This window comes from Pteropus vampyrus, unplaced genomic scaffold (assembly GCF_000151845.1).
Source record: "Pteropus vampyrus isolate Shadow unplaced genomic scaffold, Pvam_2.0 Scaffold8, whole genome shotgun sequence".
NCBI lineage: Eukaryota > Metazoa > Chordata > Mammalia > Chiroptera > Pteropodidae > Pteropus > Pteropus vampyrus.
In genome coordinates, this window is record NW_011888789.1 from 2,848,991 (window position 1) to 2,876,938 (window position 27,948).

Below are 27,948 nucleotides of genomic sequence, written 5' to 3' on the forward strand. Positions count from 1 at the left end.
AAGGGGAAGGGGAAGAGGAGAGAACCTAGAACTCCCATCTCATGCCAAAGCTCTTGAAGATGCCTTATAAGGTCACTAGTCAGACAATAAACTTGGCCCAGGCAGAAGCCAATTCAAGTCCCCGTTAGAGGAAAGTTTCACCAATTTGGGGGCTCAGTATATATAGAGTAAGACCTATAGATGTGGGTTCACAATTAAGGGGGGGGGGAGGAGACGAACCACCAAGATACAAGGAATAAACTACCACAGCCCTAAGTGAAAGTCAGCAGAAAAAAAAAAAAGCTCTTTAGATATTAAAATTTTCAGAGTCAAATTTTTGGAAAAAAAAAAATGTTTAATGACAATGTTTAAAAATAAAAGATGGAATTAAATAAATGAGAAAGGACCATGACATTTTAAAAGGGATCATGAAAATTATACAAGAACAAAGTAGAACTTCTAGAAATAAAAAATAATAATTCCAATGGTGGGTTGGTTAAGAGCAGATTAGACACAGTTTAAAAGAGAACTGGTGGCCTGAAATATAGATCCAAAGAAAATAATCAGAATAATGCAAGAGAGAACAAAGAGAACAAAATATAAAAGAAAAATTAAAGAGCCCTGAAAGACAGAGTGAGGTGTAACATATACCTAACCAGAATCCTACAGAGAGAAGACAACATCTGAAGGCATAATTAGTGAGAAATTTCCAGAATCTTTAAAATAAATCCACAGAATATACAATTTATTTCAAACAGGAAATAATAAAGCTTATAAGCAGCCACAGAGAAAATGTAGAATAAGATAAAATAATTTAACTGGCAGATATATTCTTAAAAGCTAAAAGATAAGGCAGAAGATAGAGGAATAATATGTATTAGTTCCTTCAGTCTGTGACAACAAAATACCACAGACTGGGTAGCTCATAACTAATAAACTTTATTTCTTAGAGTTCTGGAGTCTGGAGTTCTGAAGTTCTGAAATCAGGGTGCCAGCATGGTGGGGTGAGGCCATCTTCCAGGTAGCACATTTCTCCTGTATGCGCACGTAGCAGAAGGGGCAAGAGAGCTCTCATTCAGACCCCCTTTAAGAGGACATCAATCTCATAGGGCTTAGCCCTGATGACCTAATTGCCTCCCAGAGGCCCCGCCTCCTAACACCAACACATTGGGAGTTAGGATTTCAACATATGACTTTGGGGAGGGGAGGAGAAACATTTAGCCTATAGCAAATATCTTCAAAGTGTTGAGAGAAAATAACAGTCACTCTGGAATCAATCACCCAGCAAAACCTTTCAATGACACGAACAAAACAACATTATTTTTGGATAAACAAAAACTAAGAGCATCACTATCATCAGTCCCTCACCAAAGGGACATCTAACACATGGGCTTCAGAAAGACGGGAAAAGCGAGAGGTAACGGTGAGTTAAAAATGGTAAATATATAAGCAAATCTAAACAAAGATGGTTGCGGTGATGATGAGGAGGAGAGTGATGTCAAATCTGTGTTATTAAATTATTTTAAAAACCTGAAATAATGGACAACATCAGCCGGGAGGTCATGAGCAGGTGAATATGGTTAACATGTTTGTATTGCCTGGAACTCTACTAGATGCTTGGAATACAGCAGGGGACAAAGACAAAAATCTCAGCTTTCATGCAGCTTACATTCTTAACAATTTATATTCTTAAAAATTAACAAGAATCATCAACTTAAAAATGTGTTACATGTGATGGTAATATTTCAAGGTTTACATAATTTTTTAAAAATCAATTAATTACAAATAAACAAAAAGGATCAAAATAAAACAAGAAAAATTAGCATAGAAATAGAAGACTGTATATAAAGTACAAAGAAAAGATAACAAGTTCAAAAAAATTGATATTCATGATAACCACCAATTAAAATATAGATCACATTGGATTTTTTTAAATCCAGCTTTATGCTATTAAAAAAAAGATATTCCTAAAACATATGACATAGAAAAGATGAAAGTAATATTATGAAAAAACTATATACTGTAAGGCTACACCATTGATTGCAGTCAGTTTGTAGTTCAGTTTGACCCCCCAAAATACCATTTCTTTCATACTGACAGTGGTTTTTTTTTTTAATCTGATTTTTAGTGACTTTTTAAAATTTACTTGTCTTGTTTTAGTGAGAGGGGATTTACTGGTGATGTGCACACATATGTGATAAGACTGATTTTTTTTTGTTAGTGTTATTCTGAAAAGATTAATGATTTTTTCCATGATACTCATTTGAGCCTAGTCTATGAAATTAGATATTGTTTTCTCTTAACACTCTCAAAGCCTACATCAATTTTTATGTGAGGCAAAATGTGATGAACCAACAAGTGTACATTCTTGTGAATTTTTTCATGCTTTTCAGCATTGTAAATTGTACGCATTAGACCACACCACCACACATGAAATATTTGTATTCCCCAGTTTACCACCAGAGGGCACCAAAACACCAGTAATCAGCAAAAGATTCACATTTGAGAAAAAGGCCACCACAATGATGTTTCTTCCGCAGCTTTTTGCAAACACACATCTGGTCAGGTAGAGGCCCTTCGTGAAATGGTTTGGCACTAAAACTTTTTATTGTAAAGAAAAAAATTTCAAAATCAAGAACCTAGAAAGTTTGAATTGGTTAAATTACTTCCCTAATGATTTTACAAGTTACATTGAATTAAAAATATTTCACTTATATGGAAAGTTATTCTCCTATGCCATCTCACTAAATAATTAATTGAAATAACAATGCTCTGGATATAGTTGTCTCTTTTTCCTGTTAATCTGTGTAAAGCTTTGTTGGGCCTGAGTCTTTCTTCTATTGATAAGTTCCTTTATGTGATTTCTAGCCAGGGACACTTGTCTCCCTTAGTTCACCAGAAATTATGCTAGGTAACCACCATCAGATATTTAAAGTTGAGTAAGAAGATGAATGACACATAGTAAGTGAGCTATTATCATTACAAAGGCAGGTAGATAAGTCCTTATAATACAGAATGCACTGACACTTTGGAGTCACTAGTCAGACCTTGCATTCAACTTCTTGACACTGTTTTTCTACATCTATATCATGCTTCAGTCCTGTTCCTGGGGTACTCCGAGAATTCCCTTGCCTCAAGGTCTAGCTCTTACTTCCTGTGCCAGGATTTTTCTTCTCTCTGATATCCACCCTCTCATCTTCCAGTTATCATCTTGCACCCACTCCTTATGCCCCATCCCATAGTACTGATAACATGACATAAAATACATCTTGCCTTCTCACTGGATGAGAGAGCAGAAATTGCTTTTTCTGCTTTGATCACTGCTGTCTCTATAAACTAGAACAGTGCCTGGCATATGAGAGCTCAGTAAAAGCTTGCTGAACAATAAATGAATCAAAAGAATGTATGGCTGATGGTGTTTATAAATCACCTAGCACATAGTAGCCAGTAAATGGTAGCTGTTACAATGAATTTTTGTTAGACTCTTAATTTCTTGATTCCTATTACTGTCTGAACTTTTTTTTTTCATTGCAGAGCTTTAATTGCGGGGAGGGGGAATACAGAGGGGACCATGGAGGGAGATACTGGGCACCCACGAAGCATCCGCCCTTGCAAGTGGAACAATCCCCAGCTTTAGAGGCAGTACCAGGGCTCAGGATGTGAGTGGGGTGCTGGGACTTCCTACGGAGCCTGGCTTCGCTCCTGCACCAAGATGCAAAGAGCCTGGGACAGCCATTACTTAGGGGTCCTGTGCAAAAGATGGTATTAGGTATAGTGGGAGACCCAGGAAACAAGAGTGGGGTGAGGGCCACACTGACAGCCTACCAGTGACAGCCTACTGGGCTTGGTTTGGCAGCTGTAGAATTGGGGGAGTCAGACACAGTGCCAGAGGAGAAGCAGGTTCTTGGGCCCATAGTGAGCTCTGACAGGGTAGAATAGGGTCAGGGAAAGGTTTGGGCAAAGGGCAAGCCTGATGGCACATCGGGGAGGCTCTCTGGTAGGCAAGGGGCTCTGGGGAGCTGAGGATCAGGCGAGCTGAGGAAGCTGACCAGAAAGAGGGCCTGGTGAGAGTGAAGGCATCTGGTCTGGGGCTGAGAACAGGACATGAGGAACTGAGCTGGCAAGGGGCTGACAGTGGGGCCAGGCATAGGCCAAGCAGGAAGGTAAAGATGAAGGGGAGGCAGCACCCAGCAAGCACTCCAACGATGTGCTGGGGTACAGCCCTAGGAAACCCCAGGATCCCCTGTGGCTGGTTAGACAGCCTGCTGCTGCTTAAAGTCTCAAGAGATCAGCACTTTGAAGCCAGGATGGAGGGACTTAGGGTGGCACTGGCAGGAAGACACTGAATACACAGGGGTGCCGCCTATGCCCAGACCCTCATTGTGCCTGTGGGACTGGGAAGCACCAGGGCCTCTCAGGCTTGCTTTGCAAACTGCCTTTACACAAGGTCTTGAAATCGATTTACTAGGTAATGACCACTTTTTTAATGACATGGAGGAAGGGTAAATGGCCATAACCCCATTCTACAAGTATTATTGTGTAACGTTAACTGCAGTTTTATGTGTGCAGTATGAGCGTGTCGTAAAAGCACAACAGAAACTGATACACACCCAGTAGCTTTCATAGGTTGGCCTGGAGACCTTTTACCTCTCCCATAGCCAGTCCTCCTTGTGGTAAGGGAATTGACCCAACAGGAGGACTTAGATATGGAAGGATCATTCGCTATGCCTCAATTTAGTAAGCTAATGTAGTTAGCTCACTTGCTTTATTTTATAAGCCCTTAGCTTACATCATCTGACTTAGCACTTTATGCAGCTCTAAGAATGTGTTACAGAAACAGGTAAGATCATCTGTTGGATGAGATCACCAGTTTTTCCAGCAATGTGGTGGACAGCTATAAGTCTTCCCTTCGAGTCTGAGCAACTTGCCAGTTCCTGGGTGAAGTTCAACAGCATTGCACTATAACCAGCGACGCTAAGCCCAACACAGCCCACAAATGGTTCAGGGAACCCAAGTCCCTGATCACTTCCGCTCGGGGCAGGATCTCAGCCACCTGGGAGCTCAACTTCCGAGCCCACTGCATCCCTGTCAGGAGTAGAATGTAACACGTGACATGTTATCCCCTGCCTGCAACCCACTTTAATATGTTTATTCTTTAATAATCACCATGATTACTTTATTTCTTGACTCTCTAAGACAACAGGAGAAATCTGAAAGGCAGGGCTGAGCATTCTCTCAAGAACCTAGAAAGTTTGAATTGGTTAAATTACTTCCCTAATGATTTTACAAGTTACATTGAATTAAAAATATTTCACTTATATGGAAAGTTATTCTCCTATGCCATCTCACTAAATAATTAATTGAAATAACAATGCTCTGGATATAGTTGTCTCTTTTTCCTGTTAATCTGTGTAAAGCTTTGTTGGGCCTGAGCCTTTCTTCTATTGATAAGTTCCTTTATGTGATTTCTAGCCAGGGACACTTGTCTCCCTTAGTTCACCAGAAATTATGCTAGGTAACCACCATCAGATATTTAAAGTTGAGTAAGAAGATGAATGACACATAGTAAGTGAGCTATTATCATTACAAAGGCAGGTAGATAAGTCCTTATAATACAGAATGCACTGACAGACACTTTGGAGTCACTAGTCAGACCTTGCATTCAACTTCTTGACACTGTTTTTCTACATCTATATCATGCTTCAGTCCTGTTCCTGGGGTACTCCGAGAATTCCCTTGCCTCAAGGTCTAGCTCTTACTTCCTGTGCCAGGATTTTTCTTCTCTCTGATATCCACCCTCTCATCTTCCAGTTATCATCTTGCACCCACTCCTTATGCCCCATCCCATAGTACTGATAACATGACATAAAATACATCTTGCCTTCTCACTGGATGAGAGAGCAGAAATTGCTTTTTCTGCTTTGATCACTGCTGTCTCTATAAACTAGAACAGTGCCTGGCATATGAGAGCTCAGTAAAAGCTTGCTGAACAATAAATGAATCAAAAGAATGTATGGCTGATGGTGTTTATAAATCACCTAGCACATAGTAGCCAGTAAATGGTAGCTGTTACAATGAATTTTTGTTAGACTCTTAATTTCTTGATTCCTATTACTGTCTGAACTTTTTTTTTTCATTGCAGAGCTTTAATTGCGGGGAGGGGGAATACAGAGGGGACCATGGAGGGAGATACTGGGCACCCACGAAGCATCCGCCCTTGCAAGTGGAACAATCCCCAGCTTTAGAGGCAGTACCAGGGCTCAGGATGTGAGTGGGGTGCTGGGACTTCCTACGGAGCCTGGCTTCGCTCCTGCACCAAGATGCAAAGAGCCTGGGACAGCCATTACTTAGGGGTCCTGTGCAAAAGATGGTATTAGGTATAGTGGGAGACCCAGGAAACAAGAGTGGGGTGAGGGCCACACTGACAGCCTACCAGTGACAGCCTACTGGGCTTGGTTTGGCAGCTGTAGAATTGGGGGAGTCAGACACAGTGCCAGAGGAGAAGCAGGTTCTTGGGCCCATAGTGAGCTCTGACAGGGTAGAATAGGGTCAGGGAAAGGTTTGGGCAAAGGGCAAGCCTGATGGCACATCGGGGAGGCTCTCTGGTAGGCAAGGGGCTCTGGGGAGCTGAGGATCAGGCGAGCTGAGGAAGCTGACCAGAAAGAGGGCCTGGTGAGAGTGAAGGCATCTGGTCTGGGGCTGAGAACAGGACATGAGGAACTGAGCTGGCAAGGGGCTGACAGTGGGGCCAGGCATAGGCCAAGCAGGAAGGTAAAGATGAAGGGGAGGCAGCACCCAGCAAGCACTCCAACGATGTGCTGGGGTACAGCCCTAGGAAACCCCAGGATCCCCTGTGGCTGGTTAGACAGCCTGCTGCTGCTTAAAGTCTCAAGAGATCAGCACTTTGAAGCCAGGATGGAGGGACTTAGGGTGGCACTGGCAGGAAGACACTGAATACACAGGGGTGCCGCCTATGCCCAGACCCTCATTGTGCCTGTGGGACTGGGAAGCACCAGGGCCTCTCAGGCTTGCTTTGCAAACTGCCTTTACACAAGGTCTTGAAATCGATTTACTAGGTAATGACCACTTTTTTAATGACATGGAGGAAGGGTAAATGGCCATAACCCCATTCTACAAGTATTATTGTGTAACGTTAACTGCAGTTTTATGTGTGCAGTATGAGCGTGTCGTAAAAGCACAACAGAAACTGATACACACCCAGTAGCTTTCATAGGTTGGCCTGGAGACCTTTTACCTCTCCCATAGCCAGTCCTCCTTGTGGTAAGGGAATTGACCCAACAGGAGGACTTAGATATGGAAGGATCATTCCCTATGCCTCAATTTAGTAAGCTAATGTAGTTAGCTCACTTGCTTTATTTTATAAGCCCTTAGCTGACATCATCTGACTTAGCACTTTATGCAGCTCTAAGAATGTGTTACAGAAACAGGTAAGATCATCTGTTGGATGAGATCACCAGTTTTTCCAGCAATGTGGTGGACAGCTATAAGTCTTCCCTTCGAGTCTGAGCAACTTGCCAGTTCCTGGGTGAAGTTCAACAGCATTGCACTATAACCAGCGACGCTAAGCCCAACACAGCCCACAAATGGTTCAGGGAACCCAAGTCCCTGATCACTTCCGCTCGGGGCAGGATCTCAGCCACCTGGGAGCTCAACTTCCGAGCCCACTGCATCCCTGTCAGGAGTAGAATGTAACACGTGACATGTTATCCCCTGCCTGCAACCCACTTTAATATGTTTATTCTTTAATAATCACCATGATTACTTTATTTCTTGACTCTCTAAGACAACAGGAGAAATCTGAAAGGCAGGGCTGAGCATTCTCCACTTTACTACAAAAACAAAGCAAAAACAAAAAACAAAAAAACTCCCCCAAAACATTTCAAGCGTGTTGACGTGATGTTGCATGATCACCGCACCCCACCCCAGGGTACAAGCAGTGTCTGGCCCATTAAAGATGCTGAATAACACAGACAAATGAGTAACCTAAAGCTGGTGAAATCAAAATAATGTCTACGGATTGCACCAAAGACAATTTCCAGGTTTTGATAGTAAAACAATTATGCAAGATGTTACCATGAAGGGAAACTGGGTAAAGGTTACATGGGGCCTCTTTGTGCCATTTTTGCAACTTCCACGAAACTATAACACTTTTAAAATAAGGATTAATACAGGCCTTTAAACAAGTCTCCTTCCCATTCACCACCCTTTTCAAAACTGAAATTGCTAATTTAATTACCAGAACTGTATTTCTAATTAGTAGGAAAAAGCGGAAAAACTTTTAGAACCTGTTAAGTATTAAATATTTATAAAATATTTATATTTTACTTGTAAAATATTTTATATTAATATATAATTTTATAGAAATGTTTACATTTATAAAAATATTTATCAGAAAGGTTATCAAGAAGTCTTAAACAGACAAATGACCAATGGAGAAAAAGAATGTAATGCACTGATTTTAAAGAAAAAATAAATATTTAAAATTTGGCAGAAAAGGTGCCAAGTAAATACTTAAATTTCTTGATTGCTGTGGTATAATCAAGTGTGATGAGCTGACAGTGAACTATCAATCTTTAAAGGTATAAATCATGGGGGAGAGAACTGCTTCAGGTTCTTCTTTTCTTTGGGGGGCTTAGTATCCCCATTAGGTCTCTGACATGTTACCTTGACAACCACAACCTCCTGGGTACTGACCTGCGGTGTTGCTGTTACACCAGCGGATTCTGCATTTTTCTTAGCTCTCCTAATACCAGTGACAATGTTGAACTTCTTCTGAGCCCTGTGCTCCCAGAAAGCAGCGATGGTTAAGAAGTCCCCTACCTCTGATGCTCTGAGCAACAGCTAACCTCAAGAGACATCTCCCTGCTCTCCCTGTGACTGCTTTGTTCCCCTGCCTCTATAAAACCCCAAGCCTCCTTCCTTTTCTGTAAGACATTCTTCTGCAGCAATGGACATTCTTCATATAGCAATGGCCAGAATAAAATCATCTCCTTAACTGTCTGCTGCATTTTGCCCTGCATACCAAATTCCAGCCTAAGTTTTATTTCTTGTTTTTTTACCTTGTCCCTTCTTATTCCAGATAGTTTCCCATACTTCTCAGGTTCATTAATAAATTAATCTACATGATTATGGTAAGAAATTGACTTTCTTCCCATTTTTACTAGAAAAATACTGGAGCAACACTGTTTTGTATGAAGCAAAATAACTATATAACTTATAATTATTTGTAAAAGAAAAAACCTTTACTAGAGACTAACTTAAAATCTGAACTGTTCAGCTCTGTTCCCTGGACTCCCCTACATTTCACAAAATAAAAACGTGCTACCTGCCAAGAAGCCTAGATGGTCCTTTTGTTATACAAATTTACTTCTCATAACAACGCTGAAAGACAGTTACGATCATATGATCACGTCCATGTTCCTGAGGAAACAGCACAGGTCTGGTGCGGAAGCCAGGGTCTGAATACTGGCTTCACTAATAAGCACCCTCGTGACCTTGGGCAAGTTGTTCACCTATCTTTATCTGTTTTCTCCTTCTTAAAATGAGAATATTAACAGTACCTCCCTCATAAGGTTGTAGTGAGCTCATTTAACCAGTTAAATATATGCAGATCACATACGCCAGGCATATACAACTCAATCAATATCAGACATTATGTTTGTGCAAATTACTCTGTTATTTAACTGAGTATAACTTACTCAAATTCATTTAGCTAGAAAGTAACAGAAACAGAATCCAAACCCAGATATTTCTGATTTCAAAGCAGATCATTTATGTTACACTGCACCACATAAGCTGGGAGAACAGTTAGAAAGAGTCCTAAAAAGAGAAAAACAAATAAATTTCATTATATTTAGAACTGTGACATATGAAAGGGCACCGAGAAAAGAGTGAAAGGCTAACCAGGCTGTAATATACGTAATTACCAAAAGACTTGAATGGAGAATATCTAAAGAACACTACAAGTCAATTAAGACAGACAACAAAAGAGAGGCAAGATTTGAACAGGCACTTTACAAAAGAAATGCAAATGAGCAATAAAAATCTGTAAAGTCAAACATTTTAATAATCAGGAATATGTAAACTGAAACCAAAATAAGATACCACTGGACATCCACCAGCCTGGCAAAAACCAAAATCTGCAAAACCAAATGTAGGCAAAGCATAACCATGTTAGGAAAAACACTTTGGGTTAAGTTTGGCAGTATTAGTGAAGATGATGATATGAATTCCCCAAGACTCAGGAACGTGCAGTCTCAGCCATACATGTTAGAGCAGGGACCGCCAGTTAGAAGCCCCGTAAAGCCCTGTCCATGAGGACGGACCGCTCTTCGCTCTTCTAAACCGGTCTGGCAACAATGCGCCTAAGCCTGAGGTCCTCCTCCTCCATCTTCCCCCACAGGGGAAAGGCCTGCCTCATCCAGCCTGATTGTCCTGCGCTGCCACAAGGCGTAAAACTTTGGGGACAGAGATAATTTGACAATCCTTTCAATAAAAGCACTAGCAATTATCCCCGTATCTGATCCCATCTTATTAAGAGTTACAATTATTTACCAAATTTTTAAGACATACTTTGATCAATTTTGTACTATTGATAATTATACAAATAATTTACTTCAGAATAACTTTTAAACACAGAACATTGTGGACACAGAAAATTTTTAAAGATCAATTCTAATTTAGGTACATATTTTTATTGCAAAGAAGTATGCTAGAGTCATCAAAAGACTTGAAAATAGAATTATCTGTATTGTTACCCATTAGAATAAATGTTGGGGGTGGGGGAAAGAAATGTAAATATGATTTCAAGGAGAAAAAGGAATGTTAAAATTTTAACATTAAGGAAGAATTTGTTCTTTAGAAAATGGTTGTGAATATCAAATCATTTATATTCCACCTGATTCATTTAAATATATTTAATGCAAGTTTGTACTTTAAAATGTTAATATTTACAATGTCGAAAGTACATCTTTTATACTATTTTAACTAGATGAAAAACTTTAGATGTCTAATAATGTTAGAGATTTTTTCCCCCACAAATCTTTTATGTGCTATACAAACAAAAATGTTTGAAGATTTTACTCCTAGAGAAGCACAAACATATATACCAGGCTACCTGTGCAAGAATATTTACAGTAACTGTCCATCAGAATGGGTAAATAATTTATGCAGACTATGGACTGCCATAATTAGAAAACAATGTATTATTACACAACAATGAAAATGAATAAACTACAGCTTCACACGAAAACAAATGAATTTCTCTAATTTAACGCAGAGGTGAAGAACCAAGACACAAAAAATTCCCATGCTAAGGTTCACTTCTGCTCATGACCAAGCAAAGCTGAATTATATTGCTTTGGGATATATGATATTATGTCATCGCCCAAAATTCTGTGCCCAGAGACTAGCACTATTTCCCTAAGAATCTGTATCCTTGCCCTTTTGACTTGGTTTTGCCATGGGACACGCTTGAGCCAATTGAAGAGAAGACAAGATGCCTGTCACATTCAGTCAGAAGCTCCGAGAGGCATCAAGAGTTTGTTGTGCCTGTTCTACTTTTCTTCCAGGTCCCAAAAGAACTTTTCAACTTGGATTCTGGAATGAAGAAACATGTGAAACAAATCCCAAACCAAACCTGAGCCCTCATGGATGCAAGAAATATGTTTGTTTTTCTAAGTCACTGAAATATTTCTATTGTTCACTATGGCAGCAAAATAGGAAGTAACATAGGTAGAAAAACAAGAAAATAACACAATAATGAAGACAGTGGAAAGGGAAGAGGCTGTGATCCAGAAGAGGTATGGAGATGGAGGCTTAGGGTAGAGGGACTGTTCTGTTGATTAAAGTAGTGGTTACAGAGGTACCTGTTGTATAATTATCAAACTATATACAAATATTTTGTGCACTTTTGTTTCCTTTTCTCTATTAAAAATGTAAAAAAGGCAAAAGACAGAAACTTATAAGGATTGTCCTTTGCCTCATTTCAAATATAAATTATTCCATATCACCATCCTTTTCCCATTATTTAATATTAAGCACTATCACCAAGAGATGAGACCAATTTTTACAGTAAAAAAAAAAAAAGTTCATTTATCCTTGGAAAACTTTATAATGAAATGTTCTGAAATACCATCTTACATCAGACAAAATATCTGTGTAAATTATTATAACTAAGTTTATTAATCACTCTCATTTTCTTCTCATTAATTCAATGTACTAAGTGTAGAGGTATAGATAAAAATAGATCCCTCCATAATAAAACTGGCAGTCTATACATAAACATGTGTCTTATGTGGCAACAAGAGCTATGGAGAATAATACTGCAAAGGATGAAGAATGACAGGAGTGTGATTTTCAAGTCATCAAGGAAGCCCTCTGATGAACTTATGAGAAAGATAAGGGAATCAGGGAACATCTGAGGAAATCATGTTCCAGGGAGAGAAAAAAAAAGAGATGCACTGATCCTACAGCAGGAAGCTGCTTGGCAGGTTTGAGGATGAGACAGCTAGTCAATGGGTCAGCTAGTCAGGTGTGTGTTTATGGCAGCTTGTGTCCAGGAAAACAAACACTGCTCGTGTCCTTAAATGGGAGCTATAGGATCACAGCAGTTTTGATGGGCCCTCAAGTGTTCAAAATTACCTGCACTGAATAGAGACCAATTCCCAGGTATCTTCCTCCCAGCCCAAGTAGCACAGACAACTCTACATCAAAGTTGGGCAACAGCTTTGAGCAGCGCTCCCAGAGGAATCTTTTGCATATCTGAGTTGCACTGAGTGACATAAATAGCAGCAGCCAGGAAAAAAATAAAGCTATAAACTGGATGTCCCTTCGGTGAAACTTAAAAAATTAAGCTCTGGAGGCACTACTAGAAAGATATTTGTCAGGTAACTAATGCCTGAGTAATGCCCGAGAAGTGCTTCAAAACCCAACTCAAAATCTCATGCTCATCTTCAGAAAATCTTTAATGCTCATCTTCAGAAAATCTTTAATGCCTACATACTAGAAAAAATGCATTTTAAAAAAAATGTGTAAGATGTTCACAATAGGTTATCTCCTACTGGGATCCAGCAAGGGGCCGGTCTGGCAAAGCTGGTAAGCCTCAGCAAAAAGTGACAGAGGTGACCAGCTATGCAAGATTCTTCTCACCCATCGCACACTTGTTTCTGAGGAGTGACTGCCCAACTGGAGATTCTTGTTTCCCAGATGTCCTAGCACCTATGCAGGGCAGTGTAATTTGTTTTTGCCCCAGAATATGACTTGGTGATATGTGACACCTGTGGGGCAAGCACTACCCTCCCCACCCAGTCACCGACTCTGGTCAGCCGGCTTGAAATGAAGGCTTGTGAGCCGTGGCGTCACAGTCCTAAAATGTGTGGGAGGCACCTGGATTCTTCAGTCACATGTTGGAAAGCTGCCTGACCACCACACTGGTTCCTTACATGAGCAAGAAACTTATTTTCTTGAGCTACTGAAATTCTGATGTTGTCTATTACAGTAGCTAGTGTTACTTTAATAGAGTATTTAATTGGACTCCCAAGGGTTGAGCTGAGAGCAACATTCAGGTAGCAATCAGTCTCTAATATAATGGCATTTGCAAACTTTCAATGACAAGTGAACAGGATTCCAAACTAGAATAACAGTCTGGAAGATGCCCACACAACTTGGTGAAGTCTTCTAAACAGGATCCAATTAAGTTCAAGATGCCTTTGTAGTGGATTTCTCAGATAATCTCAGAACCCTCCTCCTCCCCATTCACAGCCATTGATTCCTTCCCATCCTCTGTACTAATTTACCACGCAGGTTCCAGCCCTTTCAAGCCGGTGACAAGCCGGTGACAAGCCGGGGAGTGGCAATGGCCACAAAAGTGGCAGCCTTCACAAGAAAGGAACAGAGGCCCTTTTGCCCCAAATACCTTCTGCTGGTCAGCACCTTTACTTTTCAACTCCTAGATGCCTATTTTCAACTATACTCAACAGACATACCAGTAGGATATGTATAAATTACTTAATACAAAAAGGAAATGTCCCTTTGTTATTCTCAAGTGGAAAAAAAAGGCCCCAGCTGAGAAGCTACTCCACCCTTTTAAGTCTATCCCAGTAAGGCACACTGAAGTGCTAAGGTTTCTTTCTGCAGGGTAACTCATTAACCAGCAGACCTACTGAACCCAAAATTCTTGCTATAACTTATCTGGAGAGAAGAAAGGGTCAAAGAAGTATAAATGTTTAAAAACTAGTTTTCACAGGATTGCCCAGATTTGAAAACAAAAAAGCAAAAATTTGGCTTTTTGTATTGTCCCACATAAAACACACTTAGGATAAAAAAACAAAAACAAAAAAACTTACCCTCTAAACTTCTCATTTTCTATTCTTTTGAGGGAATGTTTCTATTGCTTTGAGTTCACTGGCAAATATTCTCTCTTCTGAAAAACTCTTCTCTTCTGAGATAAATAAAAGTAGAATTTCTATCAGTAAGTTCAGTGCAGTCCGACAAGCCAGACATGTGAGAGCAGTAAGCCAAACCAGCTGATGTGCCCAAACATCTGATAGAGGCTCAGCAAATCACTTTCAAATGGGGTCAAGCTGTATATTCTGACCCATTCCTTCATGAGCTAAACAGCCATCTTGTGATTTTTTTAAATGCCTGAGATTTTTTAAACTCAAGTCTATGTTGTGTTTTTTGGTGTTATTTTAAAGTAAATCTTTCTTCCTAACCAGTTACTATCACTTGGCTCTCTTGTCAAAAGCCTGGGACTGGAAGAATACAGCTCATAGCAAACAGAGCAAGAGCAGCATTTGCCTGAACTGTGCAGGACAATTGGGCTCAAAAGAAGAGTCAGATCTAACGTCACCAGGAGCTCAAGAATAAAAATGGCAGCACTTACAAAGGAAGAGAGTGGTAACTGTCCCCATGGTTTAATCACATTAGAAAGACAAGAACGTCATTCATCATCAATATTTATTGGGCGCCTATTAGGTGTGCAAGGCACTATGCTAGGCGCTGGGGAAGATACAAAGACAGATCCAACAAGACTGCCCTCAACGAGCTTACAGTCTAGTATAGGAGCATACAGTCTCTCTCTCTCTCAGAGATTTTAGATGTAATTAACCTCCCCCCACTCACTCCACACACACACACACACACACACACACACACGAAAAAAAGGGAGTGAGCCAGAGAGCAAGAAAAGAAAAAACAGAAAGAAAAAAGAAAAAAACTTAAGCTTACTAGACTGGGTTTCATCCCTTTTTTAATTCAGCAGCTTCACATAAAAAGCACATATCTGAGAATCTTTTAAAATGCACTTTTACTGGTAAACAAAACTCATTTGTTAGAAAAAAATGCTATTTATTGCAATTAAGAAAATCCTCAAACATATCTTCAATATTTTCATTAACCTTTTTCTTATTAATCTGTTTTTGTGAAGTAAACAGTTTCCCAAATTGCATCAGAACATGCAACAACTTTTTGAAACAGATCTCTTTAAACCACTGGCAGTCACATAAAATATACACAGGCTCTCTGCTAAAAGCAAGGAAAGCTTCTGAAATGGATGTTTATTTGCTACCAGAGTTCACAGTTATGGTTCCCCTCCCTCAAAAAGCCTCTCTCATGTCAATTCAAGAAATTATAAAATACCTCCATTAACCTATACCCCAAAGATCCAAAACTTTAGACTAAGCTTTAGACAGAATAGTGGAAAAAAGTTCATTATAATCTAAAGCCCATCTCTTGGTGCTATTACTAGGCTAGCCAGACCCACCAGAGAACTATAAAATAATTTCAATAAAGGAAATTCAAAATAACCCACTTTTGTATTACACCCCAAGGAATTTCTGAAGTTTTCCGTTATTTTCCTTTCAGCAGAGAAACCAAATGTAGTCAACTGGGGGAATAAAAAAACACTGTTACAGTTACTTTAGGTTAAACTGCTAAAGAAAGGAGTTATGTGAGCATTACACGTTAAAATTAACTCCTTTCTAACCATAACTACTTTAGATAAGTGTCTTGCAATTGATCACCTCTGGGCTCAACATTTCTAATCATACTAAGGATTTTATAGGTCTGAAGCCTTGGGTCTTTGCGGAGACTTTATGAAACTTAAAACACTGATGCTAAGGTAGATGATACAGTTATCAAACTGAACATTAAGTCCTTTTTCTTTTTTAATGTAGAATCATGGAAAATTAGCATAGCCATGCACACCCAAAAATGAGTTCCTGAGACGGAGGTTTCTTATTCCACGTGGGAGTATTCTTGTCCTGAGCAGTTTTCCTTAGTTAAGTAAGAGCAAAAAACTATTGATTCATTGTGCTAGTTATGCCTAGTAGAAACCTTGTCCTCACCAAACTCCAAAAAAAGTGGGTGGGCTTGTCAAATAAACTGCAACTCAAGTAAATTTCAACATTCATATCCAAACTAACATCCTCTCATCACAGAGGTAAAATGAACTATTAAACCAGTAGCGGGTCCAGCTCAAACTGCAGGCTTATTGTGCATGTCTTCCTTAATGAGAACATACCCAATTTTTAAGCTTTGACATTACCTATTTTAAGTTTCCAAGTCTACTTGTACAAACCACATGAAGAAATTTTCTGGGTGTAAAGCCTAACAGAAAGAGTCAGATCAATATAAATTAAATATTAGTCTTTCAATCATCTTCCTTTTTCATATTACTAAGGTGCTTTTCTGTTCAATCTCTCTGCTGAACAGATACAACAAATTTTATAGACTTGTGTGGTGTAAAAGAACCACTATTTAAATTGACTAGTCCCACTCTAACATTTTACAGATAAAGAAACCGAGACCCTGAAAAGTTTAATGAAAAAGCTGGGAGCCAAACCCAGTCTAGTCTTCATGGCGCTACACCTCTGACCTTTTCCATGAACACATGACCCTATACACAACAGGTATTAAAACTAACGTAATTAAATGGTGATGTATTTTATATGAGATAAATCTAACAAACGTTTGCTACTAATTTAAACTATTGTTAGAAACATTAGCCCTTTCGGTTACTGCTTTTAAGGGTAAATCATTTGTAGTTGCTTCCTTTGAGGATGTTTATTTGCTCTCTCTAGAAAAAGATGTTAAATATGACCATATAGTCAACCATTTACTACCATCTACTTAAATCTCTAAATTATTTTTACATACATTTGGATTCTTATACCTTTAACAAGTAAAACTAATTTATGCAGAGAATGAAGTACAATATTACCTCTATAAAGGTGTTGGCATCTGAGAATTAGCCACTTCCATACAGGATGGAAAACCTCTTCTAGGAGTGGTAGAAAGGGTGTCCAGGGTAACAAAAAATGTAATGAAAATTATACATGAATTTTGATTAGTCTGTAATCTGAGGTACAGGAGAAAGGATAAACTTAGAGAATAGAATCGGATCTGAGTTCAAGATTTAACTCCCTTCCTTGCTATATAACCTTCGAGCAATTCACTGAACTTCTAGGTTTTGGTTTCTTCATTTGCAAAGAGTTAACATATGTACTACTTACCTCATTAGATTATTGAAGATAACTTACAGTTAAATACAGGAGAATGCTTATAAATGGAAACACATATCAACAAATATTATTAGCCCAATAATTATTAAAATGCGGACTTACAGAAAATTTTAAATAATTACCACTCAGTGGCAACTAAGCATGCTCACTATAACAAATTTAACTCAGAGGGGAAACCGTGCAAACTTTTCAACTTTCAATGGCAATGATAAAAATTCACAGAAAGATATAATACGAAGGAACATTTTTAGAGAAAGCACTGAAAGACACACATTTGGTTGACTTATGAGACTTTAAAATGAGTTAGAATGATTTACAGCATATAAAGAGGTATTTAGTCTTTAAGTGGAGAAAGTTGCTAGTCACCTGTAAGAAAAACAAGCAGTATGGATAGTCCTAAGACAAATGGAATAAAATTCCATCACGTTTGGCTATTTTGTAAACCATAAACCAGACTTCTCACAAAGAATCATGTTGCCAATAATCAGACATACCCAAAAGATAAAAGAGAATGTCTACTTCTAAATCACATCCACTGTGACTGGCATGAACGCAAGGCATACAACAGTTTTTCTAACTCCACTGGCACCTAAAATGTTAGATGCCCTTCATGCTCACTTACATTCCATTAAGAACAATGGAAATACAAATCTTTTACAAATCCTTATTATATATTTTTCTTATTCTTATAAAATACTCCACTCTGGTGGCCTTATTTGTTTTGATTGTAAAATTAAGTTTAAGTAGCACATTAACCTTTCCCTTCAAATATGCCTTTTGATGTTAGGTCATATACCAAAAAAAAAAAAAAAACTCCACAAAGAAATTAACAACCAAAAACAAATGAAGATGCAAATGAGATAAATGAGATATGATTCATTAAGTATAAAAATATGTTGTTTCAAATTCAGAATAATTTAATAACTCTTCGTTATTTCATATGTATCTGGAAATGGAACAGATACATGTCCTGATCCTGTCACAAGAGGTAGAATTCCAGCATTTGGTACAACGTTCCAAGATAGGGTTAAAGTGACATTCCTGTTTCCCCTATAAAAAGATATAATAAACAGATGTCAGCAGAAACATTTGTGGTTCAATAAAAACATTTTAATTAAAGCACTAGGGTGACAAATAATTTTTTAATTGGCTATTCCTAATTGTAATCCTAATCTACAAACATAAGTTTTCTCAAGTCTTTTAAAATAAAAAAATAAATAAAATAAAATAAATAAAAATGCTGGAAAATGCCAACACTATCTACAATGACCTACCAAACTCACTGATAGCTACTAGAGCTTTCAACCAAAAGCTTAAATGAGTAAAACACAGAGAAAATAAAGAGATTTGAGCTGGAAATCAGAAGACAACAATGTGAACTCTAATTCTATCATTATCTGGATGGACAAACCTTAACAAATCAAAATTTCTCATGGTTGGAAATTATTAATCTGCACAACCGGGGGTTTGGTTAAAAGAGCTCACCCCCAAAACCCTTCCCCCATTGTTTAGTCACAGAGCGGAAGAGCTAACTATGACCCGAAAGACCAATTATTCCAGGTTCAGAAAAGTTAAGAGAACCAAAACTAGAAACCCCAGCATCAACTAGGCCAATGCGCTATTTCCTAATGAAGGTTCCCCTGGCAAGTTCCTCCTCCATCTCAAAAGAAGCCCTGTGACCATCACAGTCCTATTCCCACGTATGTGAGCCTTGGACTGGCTGTGTACTTAAGAGTAAAAGCTTTAAGAGTTTGGTTATTATATTTCATATACTGCAAGAACTGAGCATTTAGCTTAGATCCCAGTTTGAATAGCAATATTTCTACCCCATTAAGATCTGTATATTTTGCTTCTCTCTCAACTTTCCCTTTTACCCTCTTTTTGTTTAAAATAAAAATACATCTTTTTCACCCCTTCATTTCATTAAATCTAAAATATGACAAAGAATTGCTCACTTGAGACCATTTCCATCGTCAAAGAAAAAATACTTTGTTTTCATATCTTTCAACAGCAGCTTCGGATTATCACCTCTCAAAACAATCTTGTCCCAAAGGACAACTTGATTCAGAGCCTACATTAAAATGAAAATTAATTAGATTAACTCATCAGAAAAAGCACCTTTGTCACTTTAAATTAAAAAGTACTGGTAAGCAAATAGTTTAATTTATACCAATGAACCCAACTTTGAGGGGATTCCTAAAATCGCAAAACATACAAAATGATAACAAGTGGATAGATATAAGGGGTCAAACTTTTCTTGGGCAAAAGAAATATATTTCCCTAAAGGAAATCATCTTTTTGCTAAGGCAACTGTATTATTTAGGGTCCTCAAAGCTTAATATAAGGTTTTAGACCTATAGGTTTTCTAGAGTGAGACCCTTGGAGAAACAAAAAGGACTAGAATCCCTACAAAGGAAGCATTCTTTTCAATCACTTTTCCCTTAAGATTTCTGAGACTCTCCAACTCAGTATGGACCTTGTATGGGACCAAGGAGTTGTATGGGATTTACCAATTTGAGTACATAATCTTTTTAATTATATAGTTCATTAGAAGTTTTATAATTAGAAGCTATTAAATCATTAACATCATGCTATTAATACAGATCATTGCTGCCAGATTATGTCATAACAATTTATGTGTCTCCAAGATTTTTAACTTACTAAGGAATCACTAAATGAAGACTTTTAAGTATTTTTTTTACATTAAAACAAAACATAGGCACGTCACTGTTTTATTGTGACAAAATTCTAGAAGTCAGACAACTGTTTTAAGCCACTATTTTGACATATCACAAATAAATTGGGAAATTTGGGGCATGAAATTGAGAGAAAACACATTTGTGATCACTACTAAATCCCAAGGACTGTGTTCTGAGTAAGCCATCATTCATGAGCTTGTGAGGTCAATTGCTCAGTATGTGGTGACCGCATTAACTAAAAAGAAATATGAAACAGTTATTTCTAAAAGAGGGTTCACATCATCACCATAAAGCCTGCTTCTAACATTAAACAGAAACATCATGACAGAGGAACACAGAATCAAAGACATGCCAAAGTAAAATGATTTTTTATGTATATTTATTCATTCAGATTATATTACTTACTAGTCATACTGGGGTAAACAAGAATTATGAATATAATTTAGATATATCTGTCACCAAGAAGGTAACAAATGTTATTTGAATGATTTGTTGTGATCTGTAGAAGAATATAAGTGTTTACAGCTTATCCCCACAATAGCTTTTTCTAACTGTTTGTTAACACTTTGTTGATTCTCAAGGGCAGGGCACAAAACTTATTCATTTCAACCCAATATTCCCAGGGCCTAACAAAATATCTAGCATAAAAGATATGCTCAAAATAAATGTACTGTACGATGAACTGACATGCTAAAAATTCCAGTGAACTAAAAAAACAATCAACAGAAAAAGTTGATTAATCTGTTTCCCTTGAAAATGAATGTAGTTAAAATAAAATATTCATTTCTAACCACAAATCTCCTCTTTATTTGCAACAAAAGCTCTAAATCAGACTGTATTAATAAATTTGTATCACAAACTGTGTTTTAATACATTTTTATCTAATAGCTTAATAGCTAATTATAAAACTTCTAATAAACTCTAATTTATGGTTAAAAAGACTACTAAAACTGGTAAATCCCATACAATTCCAAAACAAAATATTTTTCGATAGATTAATTGCGTATGTGTGACTTAATAAGACTACCAAAACAGCTCATGTGTAGACACACACATGGTGTATATATATATGTACACACACACATAGTATATACATGCATACACATACACACACATATATATATAAATATTTGAATTTTTTAAATGATCTCAGAGATGATTCAAAAGTTAGTTATCTTTACAGTTTTTGATTATATATGAGTAACTAGAAGTATAAGCACAGCTCACAAATTCTGTCGATTCAAATGTTTTGCTCTCTCTCTCTAATTATAGCTGTGGAGAGAGAATATTTTAGCTTAACGAGTACTACACCTGGGCAGCAATGCTACCACCCCATCTCCCAGTACACTTGAGTTCAACAACATCCTTTCTGATGTTACCATTGGAAGTGGTCTCCAACGATTTTGACCACAAATTATGTTGAATACAAACCATAAAAATATGTACCTTTGTTTAAAAATTACGTACATAATACACATTACTATTATTCGATAATATCGATAGTGGATGTAAATGTGCATTTCAAACATTCTTCTTGACTAAGATTGAATTTTCTCAGCCAATTTTTTATTAGATCTATCTAGGTTCTCTCTTTTCTTTCAATCCTTTAAGGTGGCTGAGCAGCTCAAAAGAGGACCAGACATATCAGCTCTGCCACTTTCCTACTGCTTACATGTGCCTGATCATTGGCATTATCTTCAACTGGCAATTTCTTTGCAGGAATCTTTTTAAGCCATTTTCCATCCTGTGAGGATTAGTTTATTTAAAACTAGAAAATATAACCCATTTAATTGGGTCTACACTGCAAAACTTTGCAAAATGCTGAATGTGAATGAATAAATGAATGCATACATATAGCATGGTCAATCTCCTGTCCCAGAATTCCTCCTCTTCCTCCAGAGTATCTGCATGTTTTAGGAAGCATGTGACCACTGACTTAGAGACTGAGTATTAATGTCAGTCCATATAGCAAGTATTAGTGAAGTTTAACTTCTTTCTCTTTTTATTTTAAATTGAGAAATACCCAAATAGACTTGTGGTTTCCAGTATGGCATGTAAAGAACTTAGATGTTGCCACTCTGTCCTAACGTCAAGTAAAAAACTGAACAAACTGACTGCAACTCTTCATAGATCCATAAGAGAAGAAATAATAGCTCTTGTTTTTCTCATATATCTATAAATTACCTTGCATGCACCCCATCCTGGAGACAATACTACAGAAACAGACAAAAAAAAAGACAGAGGCTATCAAAGGAGATGATTTTTAGTAGAGTCACCTCTCCATAGGCTTGTGACTTTTACTACTACTCAGGTTAGATCATCTGAATACATAAAATTTCTATTTTTTCATAAAGAATAGGTTTTATGGATCTACTAAAATACTTCCATATATACTTACATTATTTTTTGTTGAATATTCTGCTGATAAATAAAGAAACAACTGCTTAACATTCCAATCAAATATATTCTCTAGATGTAAGCAAATTAAGGAATATATAAATCATAAAGCAGCATACTTTAAACAGATCTTTTTCTTATTTACAGCAATACTTATACCAAAAAAGAAAAATAAGAGAGGTAGCCCAGAAACATACAGAGCCACTAGTTTAATAAAAATATATAGAAGATAAATATATTGTAAAATACAGCTCATTCCTAAGTAAAAAAATATCAGTAAGGTTATCAGTACCGTTCCCTAATCCTCTAAGTACTCCTAGCTAAGATACTTTAATTAATAAGAACAAAGAAATAAAAAATTCGGTTGTTTGTAACATCAACTCATTAAGTCTAAAAGTCTAAAAGAAACAGCATTTAATAATTCAAGCACATGATGCCACTGGAGTTCTAAAGTATAACCAGTTCTCACAATTTAAATGTCATGATATGCAAATGTGAAATAGGCTCTGCATTAAACCAGGTATAATAAAATGTTGCTTTGGACATACACCAATACAGATCAAAATATCTCAATTCATGAAGTACTTTGGTAGGATATACAGCTAAACACCAATCTGGTTTCATTAAGTTTACCAGAGTGAAAAATAAATTACCAGGATTAATTATAAGACTAGCGTCACTGAGAAATTATCTGAGTTAATGTTTAGATTTTACTAAGCATTATATGTAAATGGTTAAGTCATTTTATTATGTGTTTACATACTAATAGTAACATGTTCAAGATATTCCCCTTTTAGATGTGTATCCACTAAGAATCACTACTTTAGAATGGAGAAGTCTAGAATAGCGCTTTATAAGAAAAGGTACAATTTCAAGTTTTAGCAGCAACATTAAGAAAATCTGACTAAACTACAAATGATGAGACTGAGCATATATAAATACAGTAATTGAGACACCAGAAAATTTCACTAATTGTCCAGATACACAAAGTTATTACTTTCGCATTAGATCCAAACTACCTCTTACTAGTTTTTTTTAATGACATGGACATAAATTTAGACAAAGTTTAGCATAGGACTTTTCTGATGGTGGACTGTTTCCTAAAAAAGTGCCTATAGAACTAATTCCTGGTTCACTTCTAAATGCAATTAATTTATTTCTAAAGAAATCAAGTTAAAATTCCATGATAGTAAAGAGAATCAGGTAAACTCCCCAGATACATGATCTGCTTCGACTGCTCAGTTACTTTACCTAAGTTCAGACAGTTCAATCTCCATAATCAATTTTAATCTTGAGGTTTTAAAAAAGACAGGTCTGGCTAGAAGTGGCAGAGAACAGTGCTGCCAACATATTAATCTAAGACCCTAAAAGAAGAACAAACTGGCCAAAATGATGAATCATCGAAAGGTGGAAACTCAAGATAAAGTATTTAAATTATAGTCATTTTAAGGTAATTACTTTAACTGTTAATATTTCTCTATTATAAAAGTACTTATAAAAAGAACTATAATGGAAAAATGCTAATATAGCTTACTAATAATCATTTTGATAATGACTTTCAAACCGTAACATATACTATTCACTGTTTTAACATGTTTCTGTCAGCTATCATAAAATATGAACATATTTTGGGGGACTATACATAAAATACTCTATCAAGGTAGGCTGAGAACTGGTTAACATTCTTCCTTCTTTAATCCAAAGGTTCTTTCTTTCCGAAATATAAATTCAAACTATCTCGAACCCTTCAATCTATTTAATGTTTCTGTGAAATTTCAATCTATTTAATGTCACACAGTAACTCGTGAATCTATAAGTTTTCTCCAAGTATGAACAAGGAGGTATTAACACTCTTTTACTAATGAAAACAAAGGTCTAGAAATTTCCAAGGTATGAGTGATAGTCATACTGTCCACAAAATCAATAATCAACATGTATATCATGAAACTACAGAAAAAGCAATGAAATAATTTCTTAAAGGATATCTGCAGTTATATCAAACGTAATGAATCCCAGATCACTCCTTTCTCTAGGTCCAGTGAAGTCTTCTACATTTTTTCTAGAAGTAAAGATAAAATTTTTACCATACTGCAAACATAACAGCATACAAAATTTATATAATTCCTTAGGTGAAGTGAAAGACAGGATCTAGTTGTTTGCACAGGTGAAACAGCAATCCCACACAAAAACAAGGAGAAATCAGAGAAACCTGTAAGAAAATAGGATAAACATTCTAATTTAATATAAAAGTAGGTCTTTAGCTACTTTCATGTATCTCAAAAGAATCGCTAACGAAACCTACGGGGAGATTAAAAACTAAATACTTGATGTCAACCTATTTAGGAAGACAGGTAGAAGAAAGTTACAGATGACTACAAGGTGGTGCGGAAAACTAAGATAAAATGACAACTGCTATTTACTGAGTGCTTACTATGTATATGTGTCAGGTTCACTACATATTTTTCACAATTATCTCAAACAATTTTCACAAAAAATCTAGAAGTAGTATTTCTATTTTAGACAAAAGTAAATTAAGGCTCACAATGGTAAGAAACTTAAAATTGACAAAAACAGCTGTTTGGTGTTTACATGTCCCAGCTCTGCTAAACTCTCACAGAGTCGATAGGGGCAGTGCTCGTTTCCACTCTGGATCTGATTTTTAATCTAAGAGTGCATGACATCGACATGGCAAAAAAGGGGGGAGAGGGGGCTGGGGGGCAGTAGCTATTAGGTGATCGTCCTGTTGAGATTCTGACAATAAAGAAAACTAAGGTTGAAGAAAGAGAAAGAACTTGTTGGAAGATGAAATAAAGGAGAACCAGAAAAAAATGCAACGTATCAAAAAAAAAGTGCTAAGGAATAAAAATTATCAAAGAAAAAAAAAGTAGACAACAGTGAAATGACAATGTCATTCTGAAATTCTATTTTTGGCCCGTTTGCAGATTTATTCAAGCGGTTGGCTCTTAAAAAATAACCACCACGCCGTATTAGAGAGCTAAGAGGCGGAATTCTCTCAGTGCATCCTAACCGCTCTGCCAACTTCAAAGCAGCTGCAAGTATTTGCTGCCTAGTGAAAAAAGAAAGACAGAAATTGTAAAGGAAATGTCAAACAGGGCAAACTCTGGTTCTCAACGGCCCAGCAGAGCGGCTGAGAAAACCGGCGGCACCTCGGCCTGGAAGGCGGCTGCCGGGGGTGCCGCGCGGCCCGGGGCGCGGACGCGGGGTCCCAGGCCGGCTGGGCGGCGGCGCGGGCGTGCTGTTGTGTTGCTCCCTCATTGGCCGGGCGTGGGCGGAGGGAAGTGAGGAACAGGAAGGAAGCAGAGGCACTGACCTGAGGAACACTCAAAATTAAAATTTAAGAGCGAGCCCGGGAATTTGCAGCGGAGGTGTAGGAGTTCGAGGGAAGCCGGGAAAGCCCACGCGGTTCACCCGGACGTCTGCCCCGGCGGAGGGAGGTCGCCCAGGACGAGAGACCCGCGGCGGCCCGCCCTCCGCCCCCACCTCGGCCCAGCGCTCTCCACGTGCCCTGCCCCGCCGGCCAGGCCTCGGCCACACTCACAGCATGATCCGCGAGACGTGCAGCCGCACCGGGACGCTCCTGTCTTTGAAGGCGGTGGTGATGAAGCAGCCGAAGGTGAGCGCCGCCATCACGCTCAACGAAAAGGCGAACAGCGAGTTCGCCCGCGACAGCACCGTGTTCATCGCGGCCGTGTCCGCCGAGCCCTGTTCTACACTCACAACCAGGACCCTGTTCCGGCCACGGACCGGCTCCCTGCGATCCGCGCCGCCTGCGCTGCGCGCGTTACGGGGGCGCGCGCCGCCGCCGCCCCGCCTTCTTTCCGGTCCTCCGACGCGAGCGAGCGCGCGCGCACCCGCCTCCCGGGACACACCCACCAGGCGACAGGACCGCGCCGAAAGGCCGACGCTGAGCCGCGCGTGGGCCCGCCCCTCCTCTCACCACCAATCAGCGACGTACAGGGGAGGGGCGGGGTTTCTCCACGGATTGCCCGCCCCCGTCCTTGCTTCCTGTCCTCGGGCTGGTTGACTCGCCCATCATCCTTTCTCGGTCTTTACGTCCTGTACTTAGGGTCTGCGGGTTCGTGATTGCTTGTTTCATTAATTTGTACTTAAAACCAGAAACAAAGCAAGATAGTTTGGAGCGTGTCCCGACGTGTCGTGTTCGGCAGCAGCACTTTGCAAAACACTTTCCCCTTTGTCAGATTGGTCAGTGTTAGAATTTAAGCTTTTTTGGAGGTCGTAAAGAGGAAAAGAGGCCATCCGCATACCTAAAAGCAGTCCGCCTTTACACTGCTAATGTTAGTACACTTACTATTAATGCTTTGCCTTTCAACAGCAGCTAAAGCTGTCTTAGACTATAAGGATTGATGTTATCAATTCTAATATATGCGCTTTACATGGTATTTCCTGTAACTAACAGGATGACTCCACTGGGTTCTTGGGATCAAAGGAGATGATGGCTATAAAATTGCTATACAGCACAATGTGTAAGAAAATTAGCAAGCCATAAATACATAATGGCCCAGAGGGGCTCTAGGGTTCAGACTGTGCCAGTCTGTCCTTAAATATACTGTCTGCTAACACTTCCTTTCACAGCTAGGGATTTTTGTAATTTAAAAAAAAAAAAAAAAAAGATTCAGAGAGTCAAGTAATCTCAAATTAATTTTTTATAATTTTGCATCTAAAAACCAAAAGAGGTTGAGATTATCTGGCCTAGAATAAGATAGGTGCAAAACAGAAATGATGATCTCACCCTGATTCTGGCTTATGTTGTCCATTGTTGAGCCCTCACTTCTTTGTATTGTTCATTATCATTCAATTAATTTCTTAAGCCATACAGTTAGGATTATTACTGAGTGCTTGCTGCATTTCCGTTCAAGCTTCAAGAGTACAGCACTAATAAGAGAATATCTGTGCTAAATTGAAATAGAGCCAAGTAATGACAAATGGAGAGATCCTTAATTGAGTTTAAAACCTAAATTTTTATCTCCCAGGAAACCATAGTTTATTCAAGAGAGCAACCATTATTGAAAGTCTACTGTGTTGCAAATGGTACAGAGATGTGTATGAATCACTTTATACCCTCATGAAGCTTATAATCTAGTAGAATCAAAATAAAAACACAAATCTGAAATGCAAAATATAAATACCAAGGAAGTTACAGAGTGCTCCGGACTTCAAAGGAGGAAAAATTCACATCTGTGGTGATGTGGGGGGAAAGCAATGTCTGTAAAATATTTAACACAATGCCTACATAGCATGTCTTAGGTATTCTCATTAGAGGATGGCTTAGAAAAAGGATGCTCATTGTC

The 27,948-nt window shown here is 38.2% G+C and overlaps 1 protein-coding gene across 1 annotated transcript; it reads right to left on the reverse strand.

Moving 5' to 3' along the window:
- Positions 1-14,944: 14,944 nt before the first annotated feature.
- SPCS3 (signal peptidase complex subunit 3) lies at positions 14,945-26,451 on the reverse strand. The gene is made up of 5 exons (XM_011371493.2): positions 26,178-26,451; positions 24,604-24,677; positions 22,620-22,696; positions 19,478-19,593; positions 14,945-18,572 (listed from the first exon to the last, which is right to left on the reverse strand). The coding sequence occupies exons 1-5, from the start codon at positions 26,318-26,320 to the stop codon at positions 18,440-18,442; spliced, it is 543 nt and encodes a 180-aa protein (XP_011369795.1). The 5' UTR covers positions 26,321-26,451; the 3' UTR covers positions 14,945-18,439.
- Positions 26,452-27,948: the final 1,497 nt, after the last annotated feature.

Coding starts and splice junctions, on each gene's coding strand:
- SPCS3 (XM_011371493.2), bottom strand. CDS start 26,320: ATGAACACGGTGCTGTCGCGGGCGAACTCGCTGTTCGCCTTTTCGTTG. Junction 22,697..24,603: donor TACGTTTGATATAACTGCAG/ATATCCTTTAAG, acceptor TAATTTGCTTAC/ATCTAGAGAATATATTTGAT. Junction 18,573..19,477: donor GACGATGGAAATGGTCTCAA/GTGAGCAATTCT, acceptor ATCTTTTTATAG/GGGAAACAGGAATGTCACTT.